We start from the raw sequence: 22,370 nt of genomic DNA on the forward strand, positions 1-22,370 counted from the left end.
GGGACCGTCCATAAATTACGTAACACGTTTTTAGTGAAATTTTGAACCCCCCCTCCACCTATGTAACAAGTTGTAACAAAATCGTTTTACACCCCCCCCCTCCTTATCAATGTTACGTAATTTTTAAAAATATTTTTTTACTAACGTTTTTCGAAACAAATTTGTTTATTACTGTTATTTTTAGTATTTATATCGTACAATAGCAATACAAAATTAAGTTAAATATAAAAAACATTTAGAGGAATAATTTTATTAATCATACTGAACAACCAAAAATATAACATTGATTTTTTAACAATAAAAATTGTATATTATTCCCAAGAATCGGTTCGCGAAATAATTCGATTTTTACTTATATTGAAGTGGCGGCAAGGGACAGCTTTTCAAAAATTTATCCATTATAAAGAGATTAAGTTCCTTATAAATATTACGTAACAATGATGATTGACCCCCCCTCCCATGTAACATATGATAACATTTTCTCGAATCCCCCCTCCCCCCTAAACGTGTTACGTAATTTATGGATAGCCCCTTATTGAAATTTCAGTCCTTTTTCACTGATTGGTCAATTAAAAAATAACTGAAATTTTCAGTAGTTTTTAATTGTCGAATCAGTGGAAAATGACTGAAATTTCAGTTATTTTTAACTAATTTTCAATGAAATTCCACTGATTCAAATCGCGAGAATAGAGTCACTGACTCTCAGTCAAATTTCACTGATTCTATGTCAAATTTCACTGATTTTCAGTGGAATTTCACTGATTCAGATTTAGAGAGTAAAATCATTTTATTGCGAAACGTAAAACAAGTGTTTGCACAATTTTATATGCAATGGTTAGCCTGTAAGAAATATTTAATGATTATATGATGGTTGAAACTTTTAGGCCTAAGTGTATACTTCCTAATTAGATTTTAAGTAATTTTTAAGTAAAAAGTAATGGTTCAGTAACGGCAGGGTTTTACTTTTGGTTTCAAAGCAAGTCTAAATTTTCCAATTTAGTCTCTCTTTGCATACTCTGCTGTTATGACAAGGTGAATAGTTTTTGAGTGCATTTATTTTTCGTGTGTTCAAAATGGTTGAATCAATAATTGTGAATAATAAAGAGTTTGAAGTACGAGAAACCAATCGCAATGGGAACTGTTTTTTTCACGCTCTTTCTATTGCTTTAAATATTCGCAGTGCATATGAAATTCGCCAAAAAATAGTGTTGCATGTTATTAACAATTGGCCTGTTTACAAAGATGAAATAAAAAATGTTCTTGATTGCAGTACCTCTGCAAAGTATAGAGATCTTATGAACAAAAGTAATGTCTATGCTTCGTTATTAGAATGTCGGGCGGCTTCTGAATGTTATAACGTTAATGTGACTGTTATTCGGTTATTACAAAATAAGGATTTCTTTACTTTACCATTTGAAATAAATACAAACTCCCCAACAATATTCCTGCTTCTGACAGGAATGCATACTGCTAACAGTAATACTGGACATTTTCAACTTTTAATTCCGAAAGTTGTAAATGAAATTATGGAAACATGTGAAGTTTCTGATGACAATTGCAACGTTATTGGAATAGAAGAAAGTGAAGTTATTGAAGTTCCTGTTGACTTATCAATGCCTGTGTTACAAAGTGAAATTTGTGATAGTACTATTGACTTGTCAGTATCTACAGAAGAAAGTGACATAAGCGATATTGAAAATATAGATCCAGCCGAATTAAGTTATTGTAAAAAAAATTTTCAACCCAGAGAAAAGCAAATAATAATCAATGTAAGGAAATACTTTCAAGCAGAAAAAGATGCTGGAAATTCAAATGATATAAATCAAGTAGTGTTACGGACTTCTCAGTGTACAAAAATTTCTGAAAGAACAGTGAAAATGATTAGTAAACAGTGGAAAAGTAGGCAGCTGTTTGAGCAAAAAGAAAAAAGTGGAAGACCTCCTATTGAATGTGATGAATTTTTACAGAATGCAATAAGAAGGAAAATTTAAGAATTTTATGTTCAAAAGCAATATCCAACAGTGACAGACCTCCACACAAAATTAAGGGAAGATATTTTTGACCTACCAGAATTTAGCGACAGCACACTACGCAATTGGATGAAAAACTTAAAATTTTCGTTTACCAAACTTAGACATAAGCCAATTTGGATGGAGAGTAATAAAATACGTGCACAAAGGGCAGATTATCTTATGGAAATTGAAAAACATAGGGAGAATGATTTTAAAATTTATTATACCGATGAAACTTGGTGCGGAAAAAACCATACACGTCAATTTGGTTGGATAGAAAAAATCTCAGAGAAAGATTTTTCAAATTTTGATCAATATCGAGGATCAGTTCAAGAAATTGACGGATTTCGTGGTGGATTTGTGAAACCGTCAGGAGCAGGAAAAAGAATTATAATTCTTCATATTGGAAGTTCTGATGGCTTTTTACCGAACGGTATGAATTGTTTCATTGCAAAAAAAGACTCAGCAGACTATCATAATGAAATGAATTCACAACATTATGAAGAATGGTTTCGTACAATTTTAAATTTAATCCCTTCAAAGTCAGTGATAGTTTTGGACCAAGCAACCTATCACACAACAATCGATCCTGAATTTCGGAACCCAACAACAGCATGGAGAAAAGATGATATAATAGAATGGGCTGAGAATCGCAAAGTTCCTCTGCCAGAAGGAAGATTAACGTATTATTCCCTTACAAAACCACAATTAATTGAGCGATGTCGTCCGTACCATTTCCCGAAAATATATAAATTAGACACTATTACAAAAGAAATTCGTGGTGATGAAGTTAAGCTACTTTGGTTACCAGTTGCACACTGCGAATTCAATCCGATAGAGCTAATTTGGGCATTTGTTAAGAATTATGTAGCGAAGCACAATACAACTTTTAAATTGCAAGATGTCTATAACTTGTGTGTGCATGCAATGGAGAATGTTCCTGAAGATTTGTGGTCAAAGTGTTGTAATCATTCCTTAAAAGAAGAAAATAAATACAGAGAATCAGAATCAATAGTACAGCACAATGTTGATAATATCATAATTCAAGTAAGAGCAAACGATAGTGACACAGATAGCTACAATAGTAGCGAAAATGAGGATTTAGAAGAATATTAAAATGTTTCTACTGGTGAGAATTTGTAATTATTATTAATATTATTATTCCATGACAGTACATAATCTTGAGGCAAAATTTCTGCAATGTTTATGCGAGCTAAATATGTCTTACCTCGCAACCTTGAAATGCAACGTTGCCACAAAATTGAACAGTAATCATGCCGTGTAAAGTTGCTGCAAAGTTATTGTGCAATGTAGTCACAAAGTACCTTACTGCAACATTGCTTACACTACGTGGGAACATTGCGACAATGTTGCCGCAAGGTTATATGCTGTCTGGGTTATTATATTTATTATTATTATCTTTACTATTATTATTTCTGCGCAGGTAATGGTACAGCAGCATTGGAAACCTATAATGCACGAGCACATTTTATTTAACATAATACGTTCAATGGCTGTTCAGTAATTTTATTTTAAAGTAAAAACATTTACAAAAATTTGAAAAATAAAATATGTGCAAATAGTAAAAAAAATTAATTATAATAATTTCATGACGCCTATTTATTATCCTAAGTAGCAAGTAATATTATAGGTAATGATACAACAATGTTACACGATAATAATAGAGTATAAAAAATTCTTCTTATACAAAATTTTGCGTTCTTTCTTTTACTGTAACATCACAGTAATATTACCATGTAATATTACCATGTAATATTCACATGTAATATTACCATGTAATATTACCATTTAATATTACCATGTAATATTACCATTTTAAAATTACCATTTAATATTACCATGTAATATTAGCATTGAATATTACCATGTAATATTACCATTTAATATTACCATGTAATATTACCATTTAATATTACCATTTTAAAATTACCATTTAATATTACCATGTAATATTAGCATGTAATATTACCATGTAATATTACCATGTAATATTACCATGTAATATTACCATGTAATATTACCATGTAATATTATCATGTAATATTACCATGTTAATATTACCATGTTAATATTACATGGTATTATTACATGATAATATTAACATTTGGCACAGCATTGAAGGGTCTTCAGCTATTCTGATTTCGTCGGTTGAGTGCAGAAAGGTGTCAATTCAGACTAGTCGTGAAAAACGTGCCGTTTCAAAAAACACATGAGAAACTTGCCATTTCAACTGAGATTTGAAAAACATGCCAACTCAGAATTGACGTTCATTTTTTTATTTTAGGTTGACACTTGTCAGTACAGAAAAAATTTGAAGAAAAGGTTATAAAGTTATACAAAAATGATTTTTCTAGTTGCATTTTGCATAATTGTTATTTTTTTAAAGGAATATTTTGGACTAATTTATTAAATTAATTTGTTGATTATTTATTATTTGATAAACAACCTCTTTCTTGTACTTCAAATTAAAAAAATGAACGTCAATTCTGAGTTAGCAATTTAGCATGTTTTCCAAATCTCAGCTCAAATGGTAGATTTCTCACGTGTTTTTCACGACTAGTCTGAATTGGCACCATTCTGTACCCAGCCGACGATTTTCCATGACACATCCCTGACTTTAAAGGCCTACAAGGGATTGGCCTTGAAATTGACCGTAAGAAACTCTCCGGTCGGCAAGTTGCACTTGTCTATGCGACCCTTTTTTTCTACGTTTTTTTTGCTAAAAGTGAAATCGACACCTCATTAAAAATTGAAAACTTTCTAAAGGGATAGAGAGCAAAATTTAAATTGCATTCAAATACAAGTCTTCAAATTTTGTTTAATTTTCCAAAATATACATTTTACAATTTATCGCGAAGCTGTATCTTTATTCTAAATCCAGATAGCACATTAGCATAAAATTGCTCATTACAACGTTAATTAACATAATTTTAGGATTTTTTAAACTTCTTTATAAAGGTTAGATATTAACAAATCTGCTATACATTTTGTAAATTTTTTCCATTGTTAATAACATCACAGGGACTAGTGAAAGTGCATATATTTTATAAAGTGTCATTTTTAAGGGACATTTTTATACATATTTGATTACAAATAAGAAAGAAAATTTTTTCTGTTTATGAATAGCATATTTTTATTTGCGCAGATAAACTAGGCTTTATTTACTGTTTATTACAAAATTGAAAAATTTTTTTTAATAGAATTATAAGCTTTCAAAGTCAACAAATTTTGAGGGGCAAAGACTTTCTGTGCGGACATTAATTAAGTGCTAATTTAGTACCATATATAAAAATTAGAACTGTTAAATTTTTTAAGAAAACGTATGGTACTACAGGCTTGACGAATAGCTACTAAGTACGATACCCTAAAAAATAACAATTTTTAAAAACTTTTCCACAGGAATTTAGAACTAATTTAGTGCTTATCTAGTACCATTATATAAAAATTTAGAGCTGTTAAACTTCTTAAGAAAACGTATGGTACTACATATGCTTGACGTATATAGCTATAAGTTCCTGACACAAAGAAACAAAGACCGCATAAATTAATTGCTTAATTAAAAAAATATACATCGATAAATGTAAACCTAGCGCCTTTGCCCCACTCTCCCCTACTACTACACTTTAGAAGGCTCTTAAAAGACCAAATTTAAAAAAAAAATTTCTCAGGTCTTTTATTATAAATATTTAAAAAACTTTTTTGCCTATATTAGTACATATTTTGAGAATAAAAATAATGGTTTGTTTTTAATTTTTATTTAACATCATAATCTGCAGACAGCATCCAGATCGAAACTCCAAAAAGTTAGTTGTCCAATTGCGGACAGTTTATCTCAAGATTGACAAATCGGAAACAAAAAATTCAAACTGCTTTTTAAAAAGGAAGGTGTCTTGCATAGAAATCTACCACCAATAATGAAAAATCGACTAAAATAAAAAATAGCAGATGTTTCAATAATTTGTTTAAAAATACACTATGTTTTTCAGTATTTTTCTAGTATGCAAAAATGTTTTTTTTTTAAATTTTTTTACCATTTTCTGGTAAATTGTCACACAGGACATGCTAACAAACAAAACGAGTTATCATTTATTAAAATCGGTTCAGTACATTCAGAGATAAACTGTCCACAATTTGAGAAAAACGCGTTTAAACTTATATGTATCGTTAGAGGCCATCCATAAATTACCTAAAATTCTTTTGCAAATTGAAACCCCACCATTTTTTTTATTTCAGACACTGTTACATACATTAGCACCAATGTTTCTAGTGGTCGTAACAAAAAGCTGGACCCCACCATCCCCTTAAAGACTTACTTAATTTGTCAATGACTTTTTACATTAATTAAATATTTTTTGAAAAAATTACTTTTATTTTTTACAATTGGTTATAAATACTTTAGGAGGTGTTTTCTGAAGTCATAAGGATTTAAAAAATACAATAAAAAAAATAAAATTTTTTTAAATTCTAAAGTGTAGTAGTACCTTAAAAAATAATTTTTGCTTTTCTACATATTTAACTAACGTTTATAACTTTTACTACACTTCAGAATTTTTAAAAATATTTATATTGAAATAATATTTCGTTTATTTGATTATTGAGAATTTTCAAAACAAAAATTTACTGGGGGAACTGTGAATTAAGTTTTCTTGAAGCTAAAATAAAAAAATGTGATTGTAAATTGTTGTTTCAAAGCTTTATGTCATTGTTTCACATCGAACAGTCACTAGAATGCGTAAAGTAATCATTTTACGCACTGAAAATCACTTTACACACTGTTTTCAGTGTTTAAAATTGAAATTTACAGGTTAGTGTTGCAAAAAATATGTTTCCTATGGAAAAAGTTTTTGAAAAATATGCCTTTTTATTTGTGTTAGGTAGTTTTTGAGGTTGAGGATAGTTTTTTGGAAAATTCTTCTTAATGATATGTTAGAGCACTAAATTAATTCTCAATTCCTGTGAAAGAGATTTCCAAAAATTCTTACTTTTTAGTGTACCATACGTTTTCTTAAATAGTTTAACTGCTTTAAATTTTTATATATGGTACTAAATTAGCATTAAATTAGTTCTAAATTCCTGTGAAAAAGTTTTTTAAAAATTTATATTTTTGAGGGTATGGTACTTGTAGCTATACGTCAAGCATATGTAGTACACGGAAAGAAAAGGTCTGGAAGAGATATCCATAAAAATATTGTTGAGCAGAATATTGTTGTGTTATCCAATTCAATGGAAGAGACAACTTTTAGAATGGAAGCACATTCCATATTCAATGGATGAGGGAGCCATATTATATTGTTGAATCAAATATGGATGTGACATCCATAAGCATGGTTGGGCTTACAATTCATGCTATGGATTTTCACATATGGCTGTCTCATCCATATAAACTTTGGTTGGGAGATCCATAGTTAGTTCAAAATTTCGATACATGTTGCGCGCAATTCATTATCATGGCATCCATTTAAAAATGGTCGTCTCAATTTGTCCGTCGCGTCGGTTTCCTGTCACGTCTATATAATCACGTTGTGAGTTTATTGTGTATAAATAGTGTTATAATTGTTCATTATTTATTATCGGTATTGTCTATTAGTGTTTATGTAAATTCATTTTCATGAAATATGTGTATAGTATATAAGGAATATTATATGCTCAAATATTGTAGTTGCGTGTATAGTGTAGTGGATAGCGTTAGTGTTTAGTATGCGTTAGGTCTAGGGTTCGTGTCTCCCCCATCGGTTAATAATTTATTTCGTAAATATGCGGTTATTCAATAAGTGGTGTGTATTAATTAACAAAAATGTGTATAAAATATCTCAAGTGACATAGAATTTAATTAATTGAGTGATTCTAATTTTTTTGTTTCCCATTTCCATTACTATGGATCACCCAACCATAGATCTTTTGCTACTCCAACAATATACAGCCAGCCATAGAATATGGATGCAGGAACCTTAACTATGGATATCCCGTATTTTTCAATATAATATGGCTGTGATATCCATGTATCTGGATGTGTCAACTATTCCTTTTTCTCCGTGTACCATACGTTTCCTTGAGAAGTTTAACAGCTCTAAATTTTTATATATGGTACTAAATTAGCACTAAATTAGTTCTAAATTCCTGTGAAAGCGTTTTTAAAAAATTCTTATTTTTTAGGGTATGGTACTTGTAGCTATTCGTCAAGCCAGTAGTACCATACATTTTCTTAAAAAATTTAACAACTCTAATTTTTTATAAATGGTACTAAATTAGCACTAAATTAGTTCTAAATTCCTGTGAAAGAGTTTTTTAAAAATTCTTATTTTTTAGGGTATGGTACTTGGAGCTATACGTCAAGCATATATGTAGTACCATACGTTTCCTTAAGAAGTTTAACAGCTCTAATTTTTTATATATGGTACTAAATTAGCACTTAATTAGTTCTAAATTGTTGTGAAGAAAGAATTTAAAAAATGCCTTTTTATTTCCTTTGTCTACTTTTTTAGGTTAGGGGTATTTTTTAGAAAATTCTTTTTAATGCTCTGTTAGAGCACTAAATTAGCTCTAAATTCCTTTGAAAAAAGTTTCGAAAAAATATACATTTTTATGTTTGCTAGGTAGTTTTTGAGGTTAAGGGTAGTTTTTGTAAAATACTCCTTTTAATTCTATATGAGAGCACTAAATTAGTTCTAAATTTCTATGAAAAAAATTTTGAAAAAATATCTTTTTTCGTTAGGTAGTTTTTGAGATTAAGGGTAGTTTTGGAAAATTCTTTTTAACGTTATGTTAGAGCACTAAATTAGTTCTAAATTCATGTGGAAAAGTTTTTTAAAAATTGTTATTTTTTAGGGTATGGTACTTGTAGCTATACGTCAAGCTGTCAGTACCATACGTTTTTTTTTAAAGTTTAGCAGCTCTAAATTTTTAAATATGGTAATAAATTAGCACTAAATTAGTTTTTAATTCTGGTTTAGAAGAAAAATTTTTTTGTGAAAGTGGTACTTGTAGGTTTACCTACCTTTAATATTTGATATATTTTTCTATTTTGGATAACATTAGATATTTTCTTTTCTTTTTTTGATATAATTTCTTTACAATTTGTATTGAGTTTTGAATTTAAAGGATATGGAAATTCACATTTAATTTTTTTTCTGTTTTGAATAAGATTTGATACTTTTTCTATTTTGAATAACATTTGATTTTTTTATATAAAAGATAAGAAAATAAATATTAGATAAAATTGAAATTTCGATTGATTGGATATTGGATGAAATTGGAATTTGACGTATATTTAAAATGGATTAAAGAGAAATATATTGGATGAAATTGGAATATGACGTATTTAAAATGGATTAAAGAGAATATATTGGATGAAATTGGAATTTGACGAATTTGAAATAGATTAACCCCTTCGCAGTCAAGACTAAAATCTCATAAGTGGGCTCAAAATGTCGACAACTTTTTAGAAAACTAAAATTTGCGCAAACCAGCATACTATTGTATTTGAACTCGCTGATTTCGAATCCGATATCAGATTTTGAAAATTAAAAATGGCGTATCCAATATGACGGATGACATTTTTAATAATTTATCTGATTCACTTAAAACTTTTTACTCGGGGGTTTTCAGGGTCGCTGATTACGAATTCGAAATCAGATTTTGACAATTCAAAATGGCGGATCCAATATGGTCGACGACATTTTCTAAAATTCATCGGATTCATTTAAAACTTGTTACTAGAGGGTTTTCGCTGATTACGAAAAACTTTTTAAACGATAAAAAATACTAAATCCCCCCCCCGCAGTCAGCTGGTAAATATACTACGTTACTTACGACTACAGAGTGTACCACGGGGAGGAATGCGGTCGGATTTTACACTCCTTTTTTTTGTTTTTTTATATTTTTTTGTTCTTATATTGGATTCGCCATTTTCAAAACCGATATTACATTTCTAATCTACGACATCAATAATGACATAAAAAAAGACTAGTTCTTATATTAGATCCGCCATTTTTAGAACCGATATTACATTTTTAATCTACGACATCAATAAACCCCAAGTAATAAGTATCAAGTGAATCCGATGAGTTTTTGAGAATGTCGTCCGCCATATTGGATCCGCCATTTTGAAATTTTGAAATCTGATATCGGATTCGTAATCAGAGACCGCGAAAACCTCTGAGTAATGAGTTTCAAGCGAATCTATTTTTTTTTAAATTTTTGTAGTCGTTATTTTGGGTCCGCCATTTTGAATTTTTTTCATCTGACATCAGATTCGTAATCAGCGACCTAAAAAACCCCCGAGAAATGAATTTCTGTTGAAACGCATCAATTTTAATATTATCCGCCATATTGGATCCGCCATTTTAAATTTTAAAAACTAACCTTAAATTTGAATTCAGCGACCCCAAAAACCTTATATATCATGAAATCATCTTTTTTGTAAACTTTTTTTTTGGACAGTTGTTGGACCATAAGCGGTTTTTATCTGGGCTGCGAAGGGGTTAAAATAAATATTACAATTTTTTGTAGCAGCATCCATTCGAAATAGAAAGCAATTTATCGCAAATTAATTAGTTAACTTTTATAAGAATTACATAAAATTTTCTAAGTGGGAAATATTTGTCTCGGAAGTACGAAAGGGATAATATCTACACAAAAAAATTTTTTCTAGCTCATTCTTTTTTTAGTTTACTCTGAAATATCTAGACAAAAAATTTAATGAAGCAGAAACAATTAAAAAAATGTTTAGGCAAAATTATAAAAAGACAAAGTTCGATGCATAAAATAGTCCCATCCTGGGGGTTATTTTGTGCACGACTTTAAACGACTACAACTTAGACAAAAAAATTTTTTGATTGCTCAGCTCATAGGAAATCTTTAGAAGAATGTCCACAACATATATCAATAGTTGATTTTCTTTTTTCGTTTAATTCTGAATTTGAATAAATCATTGAGTCAAAAAAATGCTATTTGGTGCACAAAATAGCCCCAGTAGACGGTATGTAATAAAAAATAACGTTAAAAAAGCAAAAACGTTAAATAAATTGAAATTTCTTTTAAAAAGTGATTTTTCTAAAAACCAAAGTTATCGATTTTCGATATTTTCCTTTAATTACAATCACTGATAAGGGGCCATCTATAAACCACGTATCCTCTTGAGGGGAGGGGGGGTCAAGCATCTGATTACGACAAGAAGAAAAAATGTTGCTAATACATGTAATAGCGTACTACATGGGGGAGGGGGGGGTCAAAATTCCCCAAAAAATGGGGCTACGTGGTTTATGGACGACCCCTAAATAAGGAAATTTTTCCCACTTATGCTAAATAGGTGTTCTTTTAGGTTTAAATGATATTTAAAATTATGTCAGTCGTTTAACAGTTTTATTCACTTGCTAGAAAATCAACGACTGACATAATTTTAAATATCATTTTAACCTTTAAAAACACCACTTTGGCATAAATTGGATAAATTTCTTTATTTATCAGAGGTTGTAATGAAAGAAAAAATCGATTACTTCGGTTATGAGAAAAGTCACTTTTTAGAAGAAATTGCAATTTATTTAATGTTTTCGATTTTTTAACGTTATTTTTTTTACAGATTTGAAATATTCAAGAAAAAATAAATAATTTCCATACATTAGGGGAGATTCATATTGGTACTGCAAATAGTACTTAACATTCAACTTATATTAACGAACTTTAGTTTAGTTTCATGAATTAAACATAGAATCAGAGGCGATCAAATGTTTTTAGAGGTGTCAGAAAAAAACAGTCTTTGCATTTCTAAGTTTTTTGATTATTATTTTTGAGCCTTAATTTATTTGGCTAACTTTTTTTATGCTATTGGATGCCCATTTTCGAAGTACATAATTATATAGTTTTGTCTGATTTCAAAAAGATTTAATTAAATTCATTCTGAAATGTGAGGAATACATTCGGGTTAAAGCCGCTCACTTAGTTTGAAATTTAAAATTTAGAATAAAATAATAAAATTTATAACTTGATAAAACCAAAATTATAACTACATTTTACTTTCTCTTAATAAAATACAACATTATTAAAATCCATAGTTGTAATTCATGAAACTAAAAAAGATAAATCAAAAACTCTTTTTTATAGAAATCATAAGCTTTCAAATGATGTAAATTAACTTGGATTTAGAGAATAATTTCCTAGATTTTTACCGATCTGAAAAAAATGAGCGGGTTTACCCCAGTCTCCCCCATTTAATTAAATTATTTAATGCAAATACTGGATTATTTAATGCGAATAAAGTAGTTAACGAAAACAAATAAAAAAATATTTACATAAAATAAGTCGGTTGCATTGACGATGTAAGGATTTAACCCTTAAAGCGCACACTTGCGAATCCATCCTTAAACCGCACACTGGATGTGCGACACCCGGGGACTTTTAAGTGGGTTCTCCAAGCTGAAATAGGTATATTATCTTTTGTAAAAATTATCTTATAATCAGTACATCTATTTTGGAGGAAAATAGGTTTCATAATGATTTATTTAATTTTAATAATTAAAAAGAGTTTTTTAAAACTATACTGAAATTACCTTAAACCAAAAACTGGGTGTCAGACAAGCAGAAATTTTTCGCCGTCAACTTCATAAAGTTATCATATATATACAAAGACACTTGACAGACTAATGTTACTCACGAAATATAAAATTAAGTACAAAATGTACTGTCCAATATCAACACATGTTCAATTTAAAATGACCAAATTTAAAAAAAAATTCTTAGGTCTTTTATTATAAACATGAAAAAAACTTTTTTCCTATATTAGTACATATTTGGAGAATAAAAATAATGGTTTGTTTTTAATTTTTATGTAATATCATAATCTGCAGACAGCATCCAGATCGAAACTCCAAAAAGTTAGTTGTCCAATTGCGGACAGTTTATCTCAAGATTGACAAATCGGAAACAAAAAATTTAAACTGCTTTTTAAAAAGGAAGGTGTCTTGCATAGAAATCCACCACCAATAATGAAAAATCGACTAAAATTAAAAAATAGCAGATGTTTTAATAATTTGTTTTTCAGTATTATTCTAGTCTGCAAAAATGTTTTTTTAAATTTTTTGACTATTTTCTGGTGAATTTGCACACAGGACATGCTAACAAACAAAACGACTTCTTATTTATTAAAATCAGTTCAGTAGATTCAGAGATTGTCCGCAATTTTAAAAAACGTTATTTTGAGAAAAACGCGTTTAAACCTTATATGAGGCATTTTACGTGAAATGTCCTAAGTTGAAATTTCAACTTCTTGAAAAAAATTGAAACTCAGGAAATTTGTTGTTCTGTCAAGTAGATATGTGCCCCAAAAAATATTTTTGATTTTTTCGAAAATTTGGATAGGGTAGAGGGGGGTCAATTTGACCAATTTCGCTAACACCGGCAACTTTGTGAATTTTTTCTGAACATAGGGGAGACTGGGGTAAACCCGCGCACAGGGTAAACCCGCTCACCAGCGATTTAACGCGATGAACTCAACTTAAGATGGAGATATTGATACTGTGAATAGTACTTACCATTCAACTTATATTAACGAACTTTCGTTTAGTTTCATGAATTCAACATAGAATCAGAGGCAATCAAATGTTTTTAGAGGTATCAGAAAAAAACGTTTTTTGGATTTTTAAGTTTTTCGATCATTATTTTTGAGTCTTAATTTATTTGGCAAATTTTTTTTGTTGCTATTGGATGTCCTTTTTCGAAGTACATGTATAGTTTTATCAAAAGATTTAATTAAATTTATTCTGAAATGTGAGGAATACACTCGGGGTAAAGTCGCTCACGTGAAGTCGGGGTAAACCCGCTCACTTAGTTTTTAATTTAAAATTTAGAATAAAATAATTTCACGTATTATATTTCAACAATAACACAATTTATGACTTATTAAACCAAAATTGTAACTACATTTCACTTTCTCTTAATAAAATATAACAATATTTAAATCCATAGTTGTAATTCATGAAACCTATATTCATTATTTATTAAACCAATTTGTTGTTTATAGAATTGTTTATAGAACTCATAGTTTATCAATAATAAATCATACTTAAGACGGGAATAAGAAGAATTTTAATATTTAAAAAATAAAACTGTTCCACCTTGAAAAGATAAAGTGAGCGGGTTTACCCTGGAAAATTGTGATTTCGAAATTTGGTATATGTGTATTAAAAAGTTTCTCTAAGTAAAACTAAAAAAGATAAATCAAAAACTCTTTTTTATTTTTTTAGTAGAAATCATAAGTTTTCAAATGATATAAATTAACTTGGATTTAGAGAATAATTTCCTAGATTTTTACCGATCTGAAAAAAAGTGAGCGGGTTTACCCCAGTCTCCCCTACTTCTGATTGGAAAAATTTTTTAGAATATGTTTCTGAAAGGTTTTTTCGTCCTCTTTTCAATGGTGAATTTTATTTTTTAATATTTTAAAAAATTACCCTAATTTTTCACGGAGAGAGATTCTGTTTTAATATTTCGTATTATTATATTAGTATTTAGTAAAACCGATTGCAATTTGGGGAAATCATGTACATTTATGAATTAATATTACCATTTTTAAGAAAGTTTATAATCAAATTATTACTTTGTATTATTCTGAAGTAATAGAAATTGAAATAGTCAATAAGAAGTTGTAATATTATAAGTAAGAAAGTATGCAATAGTAAAAAGCATTACCAGATGATTATACTAAATACTATCGAAGAATTACATAAGTTGTTAATTTAGTTATGAATAGTATTATCGACTATAATAAAAATTATGACCAGCCTAGTAGCAGGCCATAGCAGGCTATGGGCTGACGTCAGGCTGACGTAGAGCGGTTACGAAGCTGTCCGAGATTAGCCGAATATTTCAGTCGAGCAGTTCCGAAATTATCCGAGTCAAACCTCGTGGCAACATGTGCACGTTGTGTTTACCCCAAAATATTTTAATTTGATGTGTCAAAATGTGTCGGAATTGGGTGAACAATTTTATTTTGTTCATTCAATAATTTTAATCGACAATGAAGATTTCCTAATTGTAGTAAAAGGCATAGTCCATTGTCTTTTAAATGAGCATTTGAGAGCATTTAAAATTTATACGGAAAAAAATTAATCTCTAAATTAGAGATTTAATATGAGATTTAGGCATAAACTATCACTGGAATCGGATGTGTGATTTGAACAGATCTCTAAAACTGAAATTTAGAGTTATATCTAATCCGCATATATTATCAGTGTGAAGAATCCGTATTTTTATGCCTGAAAATGATATTAGAAATCTCAAATTTGATGATTTATCACAATTTAGAGTGAGAATTATTCAAAGAATGTATATTTTTCTTTTAGTATGAACTTATAAACAAATCCATTGACAATCATAAAAAATTGGACATTTTTTGAAGATAATATGAATTTTTTATTATTTCATTTCTTTATTTGAATCAAATTATCTCAACATCACACAATATAAACATTCTTTTTCTATTTCTTAATAAAAAAACATGGTTTGGTACAACTTTCAATATAGGTTAGGTTTTCAAGTGTCAAACGAAAGTTTAACCTGAAAATACTAATAAATAAAAATATGTCCCACACGTGATAACGCGAAAAACATTCGTAAAATATGGAAAGTGAAAACTGGGAATGAAACTGCATTTAAAATATAAAATTAATACTTAAATAATTAAAATGGTTTAAATATTCTTTGACAATGATGAACTTAAAACGCAATGTAATTCACATCAGATAAGTTGTGAAATTAACAAATCTCTAAATCAGAGATGTGAATTTAATTGTGACTATAATGTCTATTTTAGACATACTTACATTCCATTGGATTTCAGATTAATATTATTTCAAGTTTAGATATTAATTTTTTTCCGTGTACGAAAATGAATTAGGACATTGGAAGGTATTTAAAAAAAATGATTTAAGATATGCTGCATTTTCTTATGCCAATAAATTAAATGATGGGTTTTTTTATATAACGAAAAATTGGATATAATTTCAATAGAAATCATTTTCCAGAAACAAACAATTTTAAAAACAGTATTATGATAAACATTTCTGAATAAAATTTTGACCCAGCATACAAAAGTATGTATTTATAATCCTTATTAATAAAATCAGATGTCTGTCTGTACATTGCTTAAAACTTCAAAATGTTAACATGATTAGTTATTATGGACATCAGAGATTCCAAAAATGTTCTTAAAAAATTTAATGTATGTATGTATGTATGTATGTATGTATGTATGTATGTATGTTTGTCTGTCACAAAAACTTTGTACCCCAATCACACAAAAACATGTGAATCGATTTAAGTCCAACTTGGTAGGTTATTAGGTATTGACCCAAGGAAGGTTTATAAATTTACAGATTTAAAAAATATTAATTAGAACGGGAGATATTCAATTTTTTCAAAAAATTCAAAAAATCGAAAATTTCAAAATTTTTTATTTTTCATGGATTGCTTTTGAAGTTTATATACTTGAGTATTATATGTTATTTAGTCACATTATAGCATAACTTTGCAAAAAATAAAGTCCTATAACTAATATGTAAGTATAAAAATGTTTTCAAAAAATCGAAAATTTCAAAATTTTACATTTTTTTATGGATTGCTTTTAAACTTTCTATATTTGAGTATTACATGTTATTTGGTCACATTTTAGCATAATTTTTCAAAAAATACTATTCTACAACTAAGATGTAAATATAAAAATATTTTCAAAAACTTGAAAAATGGAAAATTTCCAAATTTCACAATTTTTAATGGATAGCTTTTAAACTTTCTAAAAATGAATATTATATGTTATTTAGTCAGATTTTATCATAATTTTGCAAAAAATACTATCCTACAAGAAATATAAAAAAATTTTCAATATATCAAAAAATCGATACTAATTACTATATGAAGTATAATTCAGTAGTATTTTTGGAGTCTCTGATTAATATTTTGATGTCAAAATAGTGCAATTCAAAATTATTTATCAAATCAATCTAATATTTTCAAGAAGTTCAGAAATATTGAAAATGGAAATTTTTTATGATTAAAATGATTTCGCAGGATGTCAAGAATTGTAAGTCACCTGTGATACAATACAAGCATATTATGCCACTAGGCAAAAACTTACATGTTAAAACGTTTTTTCATTTTAACTCTAGATTTAACTTTAAGAGATGTTTTGAGCAATGTAAAGACAAAAGTTAACACGGTGTCTATTTTTGTTTAACAAAATTCCCTGCTTTGTCCAAACTTTTCACGGTTTATCTCTTTTTTGTCAAATTTAAATTTACTTGATTTTATCCATAAATAAATCTACAAATGGCTATAAAAATTTACTTATTTTATGAAAATACTGTTTCTTAAGTTCATATAAATATAGATTGTATTACTTGCTGTCGTACAGTTTTCTGTTTATACTAATACATTTAACTGGGTATCTACCAAACGGGAAAAACTGTAAAAAGCTGGGAATATGCCGAACCGGGAATTTTCCTATCAAATTAAGAAAAAGTTTCATTATATTAATTCGCTTTTAAAAAATTGCTTTTTACTTCAATTTTTATTGATGTATAATATTTATGAAAACAGACCCGAGTCAAAATTTAAGCCCTACTTTCAGCCTAAAATTTAGGTCTTATGTTAGGTTTTAGCAGTCGTAACGTAGGGTCTACTTGCGATACAATTAGTTCCAATTAGACTCTACTATAACTCCAAAAACTGTATGGAAAATTTAATTTTTTTAATACATTAATTAAAGTACTACAAATTGATAAATATTGTTCTCTGCATTTGAATTGGTTGAAATAACTAATTTGATAACAAAAAGTCAATCACTGATTCAAATAGTAATATTTTCCTACTAAAATAGCTATAATGGTAACTAATTATTATTTTTTTCCGGTCAAATTAAATTCCCTAGCTATTTCCTGATTTTCCAGATTGGTAGAAACTTAAATGTATTGGTAGAAACTAAAACCCGTCGAAGACGGGTACGACAGCTAGTGTAGAATAAATTAAGAACTTTTTTAAACAAAATATGGAGAAAATATCACTTTCTCACAAGTTCAGAAAATTTCTCGAGTTTAGTATATAAGGAAGTTGAGAACTGTATCTCACAGCGTGCGTGCGTTATTGCGTTTATTTGTATTTAAGTTAAGTTTATATGTATGCGTTTATAGGTTTTAACATAGATCTCCGAAATTGTATATAGTTGTGTTTGTATAGTATGATGTATAGTATGATGCTTGCGTTAGCTCATTGGTGTGTGTGCGAAATACTTTCGAAACGACAATTCTATCCTCCTCCTTCCTACGTCTTTTTATTTCCTGTCCTTTTCGACTCACTCATAATTTTTAGTATTGACTATATTAAAGATTGAAATATGTATTTTATTCTAAAATTTAAAAGAACTATTTCAATTTTTCTTATTCTTTCGATACTTTCACGGACTGCGATTTTAATATAGTCATTTTTAAAAATTATAATTCTTTTATTAAATTGTATTACAATTTTATTAATTTTTGTAAAATATATCAAGGGCTGCCTACTAATATGCACAATATTAATTTTTAATATAAAACACGATTTCCCTAAATTGAAAAAGAATATATTAAATTCTATTGCCAATTTTAACAAATATTAATACAAAATCTCTCTCCGTGTTGATAATTATTATTTAATTTTCAATTTCCTAAAAATTGGTCTGTTTTATTTAAAAATAAATTATTGCAAACGAAAGCTGAGGTTTTTTCCTATCGGCATGTAAATTTGCAGAATGCCCTTTTTTTGTTTTTGAGTTATTAAATTTCAAAGAATAAATTGCGGCGCGCTGCGTCGCGGTTGCACTGAGCCGCGCGGCAAATTTCCTAAGTTTCGATTTTCTTCAAGAAGTTGAAATTCCAACTTAGGACATTTCACGTAAAATGCCTCATATGTATCGTTAGAGGCCATCCATAAATTACCTAAAATTCTTTTGCAAATTGAAACCCCTCCACTTTTTTATGCCAGACACTGTTACATACATTAGCACTAATGTTTCTACTGGTCGTAACAAAAAGCTGGACCCCACCATCCCCTTAAAGACTTACTTAATTTGTCAATGGCTCTTTATATTTATTGAATAATTTTTTAAATGATTTATTATGAATATTTGATACAAATAAATCTGTAGTTCTTTCAAAAAAATTATTTTCTTGATTCAAATAAATATTTGAATTAAAAGAACATGAATTACTGAATCAAGCAATTTTCATAATTGATTTAAAGCAATATTTATTAATTCGAATTATTTCATTTATTTGACCTAAGTAATGCGTATTTGGTAAAAATAACTATATAATAGATAATAAACAAATAAAATATTTAATTGAATCAAAGTATTTTTTTTAATTTTATTATTAATATTGATAATAATAATTTAATATTAATAATACTATAAAGAAAAGGGCCCCACGATGGTCATGGTTTTAATTTAATTTTCTAACATTTGAAATGTATAAAATATTTTTTGAATTGTAGGTTGAATATAAGTAGGGGAGGATGGGTCAAGAATAGTTAGGTAAGACCTTTTCGGATCATGTTATAGAAAATCAGTAAATTTTTTATTGGATTTAGACTATTTAATATTGATATCTGAAAGTAATAACAATATGTTCTGAACATTTTCTAAATTCTAATTATTGAATTAAAATTCGTCTGAACTAGAATCTGAGAGTTAACCAATTTTCTTCAGACGACCACCAATTTCTTGGTCAATAAGCTTCATTTTTCAATCTAAAAACAACAATTAAACATTTTTTTATAATTTTCAGTCGCATTGGCAGGATAGTTCCGTGCCAAACTAGCTCTAACTATTATTGACCCATGGGGGAGCAAGGAACTCATATTTCAATTTTTCATAAATTTTGTGGAGCAACGTGAATTTAATTGAAAATAAATACGATATTCGTGTTCAGCAAGAATATAATAAATCGTGATTAAGATTACGTTGACATTTTAGAAAAACAGGTGTTTTATAAAAATAAACTCCTAACTTCGCAAATGGTGGCAGAATGACTTCCAATTTTTACTATCATCTGTTAGGGGTCGTCCATAAACCACGTAGCCCCATTTTTTGGGAATTTTGACCCCCCTTCCCACATGTAGTACGCTATTTCATGTATTAGCGCTATTTTTTCCTCTTGGCGTAGTCAATTGTTTAACCCCCCCTCAAGAAGCTACGTGGTTTATGGATGGCCCTTTAGTGTAAAGACACGAAAATATCATGAATGACGCGCTTTTTGAATAAGCCATTTAAGCATTACAACAACTAACTATCCTTGCCCCATCCTCCCCTACTGTATCTTTTGGATGTTTATAAGAAAATATTTAATTTTAACACAGCAATTATTTTAACGTTTAACATGTTTCTTAGAATTGTTAAAATTTCGACATCCATTCTTACATTTGTCGTACGCTATCAGATTAAATTTACTAAATATTACTAAAAAAATAATGAGATTAGTGTGAAAAATATTTCATTGAAGTATTATTGTTTCTGTTTGACGATAACTGTTACTATTTAGAAATATAATACAAACCTATTTAAAAAAAAGTTTTATGAGAAATAGTATTTAATATTATGATTTGTTTAATTAACGAAGTAAACAGAAAATTTTCCAATAATTGTTAAGTAATTATTATATAAGACTATGTAAAAATTATGCATGATTTGTTAATTTTTTTTAAAATGATATTGAATACATTGGGCACAATTGATTAAAAAACCGCTGCCAAGTTGTATATTTTTCTGTATAATTTTTGTGCTCATTTCATGAACACTTTACTTCCTCATAGAGATAAAAGTAATAGAAATATATGAATAACTTTTTATAAATATGGTAAAAGTGATTGAATTTTGGGTCAATCAATATATTTTTAAATGCCCTACAAGATAGTTAGAATAATTTAATAGTTAAACAAAAATTTTCTAACAAAAAAGTTGAGAAAATGTCATTTTTGAACTCTTGAGGGCAAATAACATAAAGATATGTCAAAAAATCAAACTCGAAAATTTTTGGTATTACAATTCTTCCTCTATGAGGAAGTAATTATTGCAAAATTTATATATTTTCTTACATTATTTTTAAGGTAATCAAGGTTCTTATGTTATGGCAGTTGCGCCTAGTAAGTATTCACGTGCGTTTGTTTTAGCTAGTGAAAATTTAATTGTTGAAAAAAATTAATTAATATAAAATGAGATTACTATTTTTAAAATATTATTTTATTTAAATTAGTTTTATGTTTAATAATTTCATTAAAGAAGAATTACTGATCTTTGATAGCATATACGTTAAATAGATTGATCTATGACAGAGAGTTATGAATTTGTTGAAAAGAGCTTTAATTTAAATCAATTCTTACAGGTTGCGAATAATAAATAAATTGTACAACTAATTATGGTGATTATTATTAATTTTAATAACACTTTTGTTACAAAATTTATATTTAAAAGATATAACTGAAGAATTAGAAGCAATGTAAACTTTTAATTTAATAAGCAGCACATGCCTAGAACTGTATGCATGTACCCTTAATGTAAATAAAGTTTAGAATATTTAATTTAAGAAAACTGATAATAATAATAAAAATCATAATAATAATAGATTTAGAGTCCCTAAATTTCGAAGTCTCTCCCTGCAATACCCCCTGTGAAACCTTAGTAATAATAAATTTTAAGTAATGTGCAAAACTAATGTTCGCTAAGTGTAACTTATATTTATTATTCACATTTGAGAATGTCGTAGCGCAAAAATAAAATAGAATTTTTCTCTATAATAAGCTTATAAGCAGGTAACAATAATATCGTATTTAAGAGGTAGATAACTTTACATTTCTCATAATAATACTGAGAGTAATTAAATCAAAAGGGCAACGACTTATCTAAACTTATTTGGAATGTCAACTTTGGTTCTTAGAGTGATGCTAGAAGTAATAGAAAATCTTTTTAATCACAAAAATAAAGGAAATTTATTCCTATTAAATGCGCAGTTTTTTAAGAAAAATGTAATTTTTGTAACAATTAACTAAGAAAATTAAGAGAAAATAGACCAAAAATTTTTTTTCAATCTAAGTTTAACCCGTAGGTAGATTGTAGATTTTTGTTGATTGCTGGTGCTGCTTCATCTTCTTGAACTAATACTGAGTCGTGCGCAGGTGAGTCAATTACTGCTAGTTTATAAAGGATAGGCACTGGTACCTGCGCTGACAACTGATTGGAGTTGGAATTTGGAGACTGGTTGTTTGAGGCTTCCATCTCTAATGTGAGGTGATAGTGTTTTATTCTCGCGTCATTGATGTGCT

The 22,370-nt window shown here is 28.3% G+C and overlaps 1 protein-coding gene across 1 annotated transcript; it reads left to right on the plus strand.

The window, feature by feature from the left end:
• Positions 1-2,150: 2,150 nt before the first annotated feature.
• On the plus strand, positions 2,151-3,128 carry LOC122502389. Its single transcript, XM_043612410.1, has one exon. The coding sequence runs from the start codon at positions 2,151-2,153 to the stop codon at positions 3,126-3,128; it is 978 nt and encodes a 325-aa protein (XP_043468345.1).
• The last annotated feature ends 19,242 nt before the right edge of the window (positions 3,129-22,370 follow it).

Source organism: Leptopilina heterotoma, unplaced genomic scaffold, assembly GCF_015476425.1.
Source record: "Leptopilina heterotoma isolate Lh14 unplaced genomic scaffold, ASM1547642v1 Lhet_228, whole genome shotgun sequence".
In the NCBI taxonomy this organism is placed as follows: Eukaryota; Metazoa; Arthropoda; class Insecta; order Hymenoptera; family Figitidae; genus Leptopilina; species Leptopilina heterotoma.

Coding starts and splice junctions, on each gene's coding strand:
- LOC122502389 (XM_043612410.1), top strand. CDS start 2,151: ATGGAGAGTAATAAAATACGTGCACAAAGGGCAGATTATCTTATGGAA.